Source organism: Ctenocephalides felis, unplaced genomic scaffold, assembly GCF_003426905.1.
Source record: "Ctenocephalides felis isolate EL2017-DRISC unplaced genomic scaffold, ASM342690v1 CF-g0.4_SCAFFOLD_01492, whole genome shotgun sequence".
Taxonomy (NCBI): domain Eukaryota; kingdom Metazoa; phylum Arthropoda; class Insecta; order Siphonaptera; family Pulicidae; genus Ctenocephalides; species Ctenocephalides felis.
The window spans coordinates 4,624,954-4,635,763 of NW_020537646.1; the positions used below are offsets into that span (position 1 = coordinate 4,624,954).

The 10,810-nt window shown below is 27.8% G+C and overlaps 1 protein-coding gene across 1 annotated transcript in view; it reads left to right on the forward strand.

Annotated features, from left to right (window-relative positions):
• The first annotated feature begins 7,036 nt into the window (after window positions 1-7,036).
• The window catches only part of LOC113371614 (GILT-like protein 1), a 44,219-nt gene continuing 40,445 nt past the window's right edge, over window positions 7,037-10,810 (forward strand). The window contains exons 1-2 of the mRNA XM_026612257.1: window positions 7,037-7,205; window positions 9,233-9,364. Of these exons, the coding sequence (XP_026468042.1) occupies window positions 7,119-7,205; window positions 9,233-9,364 (219 nt within the window). The 5' untranslated portion in view covers window positions 7,037-7,118. The remainder of the gene's footprint in view (window positions 7,206-9,232; window positions 9,365-10,810) is intronic.

The following is a 10,810-nucleotide window of genomic DNA, read 5'->3' on the forward strand; positions in this document are numbered from 1 at the left end:
GCAAATATTTGCGTTTCCAATTAAATGAAAATTATCAATAATCTTTAGCAAATTGTGGTTTCCGTAAATTGAGAGATACGTGAATATTTGAAATACTAGCACAATCCCATGATGGAATGTCAATTTTTATAATCATAATTCTCGAAACCAGTATTTAACGGTCGCTCGTGGCGAGTTACCGTTGCTATTATAAATTATAATTCTTAAGAAGTTGCGGACAAAAACTTGGTACTGTAAGAACAAGGTGTGACCATCGTTAAAAATAAAAAAATGATAAGGTAGATATGATAAAAAAAAGTCAGATATTAATCAAAGTATTTATAATTTGCAAGACAACTGTATAGAATTAATTGCTTTTAGCAGTTATATTGATGTTTTTTTGCGTTCGAACTATTCTGTAGTGAAGACTATATATATGAATTTTATGGATTTTAAAGAGGCCAATGGTGGGATTAATAAAACTAATATCTAAAATTTTGCAATTACCATACTAAAATTTTTATATATCTACTTTTTTTTTACTGAGCAAGACGAAAAATTTGATATAAAAACATGAAAAATGATATAAATTGAATTGGAAGAATCTTTAAAACTAAAATTAAACTGAGCACACAAAAATTTTTCGTGCTTGTGAACGGAAGGAGCTTGGATTTTTAAAGGCAAAATTATATATTTTAAAATTTGTCTGATCACAGATTTTGATGTTTTCGAGTTCAGTATACACTTCAAACTTCTAGTCTATAAAAAAGCATTAAAAAAAACAAATTATATGGGACAACGACTATTGAAGAATTTCTTCACTTATTACAATTTTTTCAAACAAGCTTAAGAACTTGCTGGACCATATAATTGATAAGTTGTCTTTATTTTAATGTGTGTAAGAAAAAACTTTTTTAGGCTCACTTGAAAAAAAAATCAGGCTAGAATTAAAAATGTTGAAGTTTTGTTATAGTTAACTTTTATGACAACATGTAGTAAATGAATATATTATAATATCTATATACGTTTTTTGCTTAAGATCTAGCATTTATAAACGGTATAATCAATAAAATGTTTTTAATGATTTTGATGAATGAATTCAATAATGTTTTAAATTTTTTATCAGAATCTATGCTAGCTATCAGTAGATAGCTACTGATTACAATTGACAACCACATTAAATATAAACTTATACAATTACAGTTATTAACTTCCGTGGGACAAGTTATAGTAATCGCAAAAAAAATCGAAAATAAAAAATTGTATACGAGAATTGTATATCTTTACGTTTCTGAACATTTTGGCGATAAACCGATTTGAATAATTCAAAAAACATTTGATTCGTATTGATAAGGAGACGTGTTGATTAGTTTTTGGCGAAGGCAGGTCTAGTCGTTCCGAAGATACGGGGCAAAAAGTGCCAAAAACGGTAACTCAGTTTTTAAGACAACAGAGCATCCGATTTTAATAATTTAAAAAACATTTTAATGTATTGACAAGATGAAGAACTGATCAATTTTTTGGCAGATCGAGCGGTTATGGATTGTCAATAAAAAATAATTAAAAAAAAGGCAATTGGCGTTCGAACATGGGATATATGTGCATGAAATTATTAGATATTTTATAGAGATTTTAATAATGTGCACACATTTTGTGTAATTTTTTTTGGGGTTCCGTGCCAAGATTTTTAATTACGGTACGGGAAGTTCCAGCAATTTGCCTTAAGCACCTACATTATTCTATACAATCATATATCCTATATAATCTTTAATTTCGTAGTACTATCTTATTAATCTTCATATAATCCTATTCTTTCTATACTTCTTAACTTATCTTAATTCTTCTTTTTCCTATTTTACTGTCTTCTAATTTCATCTTCTAAACACTTCTCACTTCTTCTACTACACTTCTCATTTTATCTTCTAAACTCTTCTTACTACATACAATTCATTTTAATTCTAATTCTCTAATTTTTATAAACTCTGATTATTTTTACATGCACGTTTTTTATTACAATTCATAATTCTATTATAATTCCAAATTAACTACTTAATATTTTTCAAATTTTTGGCTGAGATTCGAACTCAGAGGTCTGTTGGTTAAATTTACCAAATTTTTCTTCTATTATCAGATGTCCCTTTAAGAGTCCGACCGTGAGATCAGCTCGGCTCCGTTCATTCGTGAACTCTCGCGTGGCCCCCAGAGTCATTGTCAAGGGCGCCCCGCGCTCCCATGGGAGATCGTCGAACAATGAATGGGTCAGTCGGCGATCCGCGAGTTTGATCAATTCGTGAAGCAGGTTGTATACACATAATAGAACGATGGTATTTGGGTTATCATGCGGCCGCACTCGGTGTGTTCTGTCCTGTCCTCGAGCTTGTTTTATTATGTGCAGAAGTGTTTTACATCTTGTTTTGCATCGATGTCACATTTGTTTTCTGTTGAATATTCTAGACGCGTTTAAATATAGGGTACCTACTGGACGAAATCAAGTCGGTAATAGATCGACATTTGTTGGAGTTGTTTGTGGAACGGAAATTTAGGCTTACATGCTTTTGCAGTAGTAGTTGCGAATTTATTTTTGAGAAATATGAAGTTTTTCAAACGGCATGATACTTGGTTTAGTCAGAGAAGAAATATTTGTCTATATTATAGATATTAATATCTTTGAGAATAAAAATTGTTTTTCATATATTTATTACTAATGAGTCCTATAAGCTGTTGTACTGACTTTTCGAAAAAGTGTCATTATTATAGATGACAACCTAACCAGTTGTCCAATCTCTGATAAATATTTTATTGCAATTAATGTCGCGAAAAAGCTATTTTGAAGCCCTTTCCAACTACTACGTATATTACAGAGTAAAAACTGATGTCACTTTAGCTTGACATCAGGCTGTTCGAGGCGAGTGTCAAATCTTCTGGTTGAAATTGCACAACTTTAATCCTCGAGGAAGTTCGGAACAAATAATTTGATGTCAAAATATTTCTTTGTTATTTTTTTAGAATATCAATCACATCTAGTGTTATGTATTTTTTGTGCTGCTGGAGTTCTTATAGCCTATCATTATTATTACCAATGATGCAATTATAAATATGTTGCAGCCAATTTCTTGCCAATAATTAAATAAAGATAATTTTACATAAAATCATGTTTAGATCTATATCTTCTGGTAAAAACTGTTATTACTACTGCTTGTTATCATGCTATCCAGGGCGGGAATTGACTCAGACTACTTTTGGTAGCTTTTACTATTATGCCACATATGAGTTGAACATGAAAATATAAGACAAACTTTTGCGATTTTTATGAAAATTTATTCACAAAAAACTTAAATTAAAAATGTTCAAAATTAACAAAAAACTCGTTTTTATAATTCTCTGTTTCAGAGCTCCAAATGATATCTTATTGAGCTTGACTAAAATTAAAATTGTTTTCAAAACTATTTATCACAAATATATATTATATTACACATACTCAGATTTTCTTTCCAACATATATATGTATATGTACTTAATTATTTTTTTTATCAAATGCACCAAAAAACCATGTAATTAATATTATATTACGTTTTGTAGATAAGTATATACAATCTAAACAAATTAGTTTTGTAGATAAACGTATATACAAAAGAATTTAAAAACAATAAGTCATAATTACAAAAAAATAGTTTTTATGTATCTATTTCTCAGTACAAAATAAATCTTGTGAATATTATCATCACGGCGTGAAAAGGCAATAATTCGTTCTAAATCTTTAGCCTCTTCTTCAATAAGATTTCTACTAGTGTAAAAATTATCATTTAATCATTTATCTGTAGTACACACATCACTAACAACTATTTATGTTTATTACACATGGAAGAATTATCTGACATAGAAATTATCAGAATGATTAATAGATTTCTTGAAAATAATTAATTTAATCGATGTTTTGCACTATAAATAAACCACAAATGTGATGAGGATTACGAATTGCTTCATGCAAATTCAGAAGATGTATTTATTATTATCATTTATTAAAGAACTTTGATAAAGTGGTTATTGTTAATTATTCAAATGTTCTTAAGAATAATTGATTACACTTTATGAGAAGTATTACTCGAACTAACTGTTATGGCAAAGGGCTTATATGCAAATGTGGGATTCTCTTGATTTATTATTTCATTGTTCATTTATACAATATAATGTTTTTATTTTGATATATGACTATAATTATAAATGTGTAATATACGGTTATTCATACTATTTTTTATAAATTTGTATATCTTATAGAACGCTAATTTTAACAGCAGATATTCAAATTGTAAAGTCAATTATTTTAAATTTAATTTAATATAATCTTACGTTTATGTAAATAATACTTGTAAAGGTAATTGATTAGGTGATTCATTAGGTATTCGCGAATTATCTTATTTTTTCCGTAGTCTGTAATTAGCTTGGGTAAGCCCACTACGTAAAATACATCTGTAATATTTGACGCGGTTGCTATAGCATTCATTTTATATAACATTTAAAATCCCTTATAATCTAACTACCCCTATAAACCGTGTTTAATTAAATTTTGAATTAATTTAAAAATAAACCGAATGCAACTTTTCTTTACCATTCTGAAACTATTGCTGTTCGCAAACGTGTTAAGATCAACACATTTTACGTATTTTAATATATTTTAATTATGTAATCAACAAACAATAATTAAATGAGAATTTTATCCATATAGGAAATGTTTTCCAGATAATTTCAATGCAAAATCTTATCACAATTTTTTGTTGTATCACTTTCCTGACCTCTTTAATGAGTGATTTTATCTGACTTCTACCATAATAAATATGAGACATGTGACATGGGACAATTATTATTATTACATGATCAACTGTCAGAGATCTGACATGGGACATAATTTAAAAATTTGATTTCTTTTGAAAGTTATATGAGTAATACACCTTTCAGTCATCTGCATGACTTCTCCAGCCAAAGACAATTTGATGGAAGAAATGAGAATTTTCTTCTTTATAATTTATTATTTTTATAAACAGGATGAATATTAATAATAAGTTAATAAATAGTCTTTTTTCATATATATATATTTGAAATAAAAAATTGTAGAAAAATATTTTTCTTATCATCATCCCTGGTATTTCAATAACTATTACTCAGCAGTATGAAAGGAAGGAATAGTTTATATTTCAAATACATATATTTATTTCTAAACATTGATATCTGAGATTTCTAATAGAATTCATATCTCGATCGATTTAGGAATTCAAACAAACAAATAATAATCATATCAGTATCTGCAATTTATAAAATAAAAATAATTTATATTTTGGCATTCATTTGTGCAAAAATCTGATACAGTTAAATAAACATCAGATACTGTTCAACTGTGTCTTGCTAATATAATAGATACGTTAAATAAATATGATTTTGTGTTGAAGAGAAAATAAATATGTATTTTCACCATTTTATATATTTCTGTGTCGAGAAAGCAGCAATAGACAATAATAAGATGGAATGATTGAAACTTTTCTACAAATATCTCCGATTCTGTAACACAGATTCTGAAGTTGTATTGATAGAAACAGATTTAAAAATTGGGTCATTTGACCATACAGACGTATATCATCTGTACTCAGGTTATTTGTAAATATTTTAAGATTTTTGAAGAATTGGTACAGAAGTTTTGCCCAAGGAGGACAATGCAACGATCGACTCCTAAATCTTAACTAAACGTAACTTGATCAATTTTTTTTACTATTCAGTGTGGAAAATGAAAATCTCTTGAATTATAATGTTTTCGATAAATTTCAATAGTATACTTTACATGGTCATTAAATATACTTCCAACATCACGTTGCGCACTAAAAAGTGGGCACAAAGAAAACGTACATGTACATCTTTTAGGGCGCGTCCATTAATTACGTGATCGATTTTTCAAGGATTTTTGGATCCCCTCCTACTCCTTGATGTTACGTGGTGATATTCAAAATTACCTCCCCCCAAACATCATGTGGATTCTTAGTTACGAAAAAATTGTATTTATTTTTATTTATTTTTTTGAAAATGTTTGGATTTTTTAAAAATCTTACTGTATCTCATCTTCCATCACGTGATAATTTGTGATTTTTTGTCAAACCTTCCCCTCCCCCTGAAAACCCCACGTAACTAATGTACGCCCCCTTATTAGTAACAAATTGCAATAAAAAATGATATATGAATAATTTATTTTTTATATATTAATACTTTAAAATTTGTCTATTTTCAGTTATGAATATCATCGAATTTCTTGATGCACAAAGAACTAAAAAATGATGATTCTGGAAACAGATTCAAAATTGGAAATTGCTACCCAATTTAGTTAATTGGTACTAGTAGAATACAATTTTTTGCAAGATGATAAGGTAATTAATCTTAGGCATATTTCTATTTTTTCGGATATTCTGAATTTTAGGAGATTGATTTTTTTTTACAAATCCACTCCAATATGTTCGCATATTTTATAGAATTGTGTCTTAGAATTTTTCTAATATAGATGATATATTTGCACATGAGTACATATTATACATATATACATTTTTTAAGTAAAAAAGGATATTACTACTGCTTGATATCAGGTTGTCCATAACATTATCTTAAACGTAGCCAGAGACTTACGACAGTGCTACGATCTCCCTAATTTTATAAAAAAAATATTTTCAGTTCAATAATCTATTTAGATCATGGGGACATAATATATTAATAAATTAAAATATAACTTAACATCGTTAAAAAAAATTAATACATTTTAATATAAAAATGTAAAACATTACACATCCTTGCGAAAAAGTTACCAAATTTATATAAACCTTCATCCATACAGTTTTATATGAAAAAATCGATAAATCCAATATCTCTAAGATATCTCTTTCAGTGTATTTTGGCGAATAGGCACTAATCCGATTATTTATTACCCGCTGCACAGTTTTAGAAGCGCTGTCCATCGCTGATATGGTTTTTATATATAATACAGTGTAAGATGTAGGACTTCCATGCAGAACTTTAGAACGTGTTTTTGAGTCTGAAGTGTCTGACGCGTCGCGATTCGTTTTCGATTATTAATTTTATTTATTACCAATTTATTAATTTAATTTTCCATTATGATCAACAAGTGTTCTGTGATACTAGCTGTACTGTGTTCGATTTTAGGTTCTTCAATTATATCTGCATCAGAATTAGATGGCAAGGTAAGTAGATAATGGATACAGAAGTGCTGATACATTTCTGTTGAAAATTAGAATAAAATTATTATTTTAATACAATAGTGTTAGAAGATGCAATAGTTTTTTTTAGCTACAATCGATTTTATCATATGTAATGAAATTTATAAATAGGAACATGTGATGGTACAGTGCATGGTTCAAATAAGTTATTTTCTTGGATTCAAAGTTTTTCGACCAGTGAAGATGTTTTTGGTTTTGCATGATTCTTGCCAACGAAAGACGATTTGCACTTGAGATTATATTTGAAATCTTTAACCTCAAGATGAAATTTGATATCATACTACTTCATATCGATCTGGCTGAAGTTGGAATCAAACCCGGGACTAGTACGTGATAGCCCATGTTTTTCCCTATTTCGAAACATCGTGCCTTAAAGCCAATTGCTAGAACTCCCCGTACCAAAAACTATTTTTTATTTTATTTTTTTTAATTTTGAAAATTTGTTTTTTGAACAATTTTAGATTTTCTTAAAATTAACCAGCACGACCCCTTATCAATACGAATCTTTGAATTATTTAAATCGGTTAATCGGTGTTTCCGAAATCGTCAACGAAAATTTGTATCCGCACACACACATACATACATACTTACACACGCACACACACATACATCCATTTTTTCTAAGGTATGCTAAAATGTGCAGAAAACTTTGAAACGTAAAGATATATAAAAATTTTTATTTTCGATTTTTTTGTTAATAAAATCTGAAGTTTAGATTTTATTAAAACCGTTCAGATCTGTTTCAATGCAACTGATTACTAATAATAATTAATGCTATGGAATTAATTATTTATTAAAACCTAGTGGCAGACATCAAAATAATCGTTATAAATATATATAACCATAAGTTGAATAATCTGCACAGAATAAACAACAATAAAATTAATGTATTTATTTACTTTGTTTTATAGAGTCATTATATTGGCTGGTTTAGATAATGATATCAAATTTTGTTCTGATTGGGGTTTTCTATTTATTCTGAAAAATCCATATACTAATCCACTAAAATATTTGTGTGTCGTGATAAAATGTATGTTTTATTGTACATTTAATGAATCTTGGCATCACTGATTCTTGTTTCTGATAATTACGAACAAAAGCAAAATTTATCACAGTACATCTCTATAATTACATATTTACATGCGCATAACCGGTGTTAATCTAATCAGGTTAATCTTAATATGGGTTTTTTATAAATTTAATATTGCGTTTTATAATTTGCAATCAGATTTTAATAGGAAGTTAGATATTAATATTTTCATGCATATTTTGTATTGTGGTTTTGAACAGCAATCTGGTCTTAAGAGTCCTATTATGATGATACATGATTGTTTTGGAAGGGTACCCAATGGTTGTTCTATCTCTATATTTGATATAATTTTTTATTAATTTTTTTCTAATAATAATGATATTCCTCTAATTTAATCACGTAATGCCAGAAATGACTATTTTTACTCATTCTTTATTATTCAAATTAAAAATTGATATCACCACAGCTTGACATCAGGTTTGAACCGGAGAATTTGAGATTTGGAAGCCAAGCGTATGAACCCCCATAAAAATAATTAGGATTATATAGTTCATTTATTTTGCTGAGTTTGTTATTATGTGAGCTAATCTTCTGAAAATACATAATTTTCATTGGATGCTCTTCAGGAACTTAAAATCGAAAGTTTAGACTTTGAAGAGCAGATCCTCAAATTTTTGGAAAAGTCAAAAAAATTGATCGACGTAAAAGCTCAATTATTTCTTTCGCGACCTTTCAACATCTTTCTAGGCAAGAACCTAAAGAACTTAAAAAGAACCTAAATTGTGACGTGGATAGTTCCCTTGATAAATAACAAGTATAAATGGATATTTCAGCCGTTTAACTAAAAGCTTATTACATCTTCCTTAAAACATTGTTGTTATCTATTTGGCTATACAACCTTCTGATATATAAATGAAATTTTAAATAAACTACATAATTATGATATTTTTTCTTTTTTTAGCTAGATGTGACCATTTTCTACGAAACTTTGTGCCCAGACAGTGTCAGATTTATATCAAATCAACTTTACCCAAACTTTGAAGCTTTGGCGCCGTTCACGAACTTCAAATTTGTGCCATTCGGAAAAGCAGCGGTAAGTTTATTTTAAAATTTAATTAAATTTTAATAACAAACGTTAGTTTTTAGTTATTTATTGTTTACACAAATTATGCATCTATCTAACTGTAATGTAATATTATAAATTAGCGGCTGAGGTTTAGTATAAGATGCATAAATACCTGCTCGACGACGGTTTCTGTTTTTTGTTGAAAACCAATAACGCTTAATAATTTATGGTTTGCCCAGTTATATAACAGGAAGAGAATTCAAAATACTGGAAATGCAGTTGTAACGGATTTATAATCGTCAGATTTTGTTTTTGAAATGGTTGGAACGGAATTTTGTCATTGTTGCTGTTTTGTTTACATGGTTTTGTCCTGATATGGAAACTTTTAACTCAATTAATAAATGTGTCATTATCATTGAATATAATTTAAATTTCATCATTGGACAATAAATAAGCGATCAAAAAATATATATTGTGATAAAAAAAATGTGGAAAAATTATACTTTAATTTGTAAAAAATAAATTCATGATCTCGATCAATTTCAGTACATCTAATTTCAAACTTTGGATTATTAAGATTAAAGAATTTTCTAACGACGTTGTACTTAATTTTTTTTATAATTGATATTCTCGTGTATTTACAAATCGATTATTTAATTCAAAAAGTCAACGAACTATTTTAATGTTCTAAGCAGTTTTTCAAATTATCGCATATTTAGAGTGCTTAGTAATGTTTTACAAGTTGCAACATTTGCAGAGTGCAGCAGTCTACATATATATTGATATATTGAAAACCTAAAATAATATAGAAGATTTACTACATATAGTAAAAATAAAATATAATACATATTTATATTACTAGTAGTTGTATTAAATTATTTAATTTTCTTATCTACCATATTCATAAATCCATACTATAATTTCGGGCTACATTCATAAAGATAATTTTACAATTGACCTAATTAGACGTCCTAATCAGCATAAGTTTTACACAATATTCACGTTAAACTAAATTAATTTTACAGATTTAATATAAAAAAGTCGTGTTTTATCAAATCGTAGGAATGCGTAATTTGATATATAACATTAGAAATTATTTTTATGGTTCGTTTGCAATTAACTCGTGCGCGATTATTATTGCAGGGTAATCAACCTTGGTTATAATAAGAAACCACAAAATATTGATGAATGATATAGATGATAAAAAAAATAATAAAACAATTGAGTAGATTATGAGATTTATAACATTTATTTTAAATTTTGAATGAGAAGTGATGCTACTACTCAACTAAGACTACAAAGTAGTTGTGATTATTCTTAATATTTTTTATAATTTTAATTATGAGCTATTTAGGGAGATCTTATGCCTCTCTTACAAAGTCTAATAAGTGTAATATTAAAGTTTTAGAAATGATTTAGTATTTCAAAGAATGTAATGAATGAATTCAAGTTTATTAATTTTGCCATGTTACG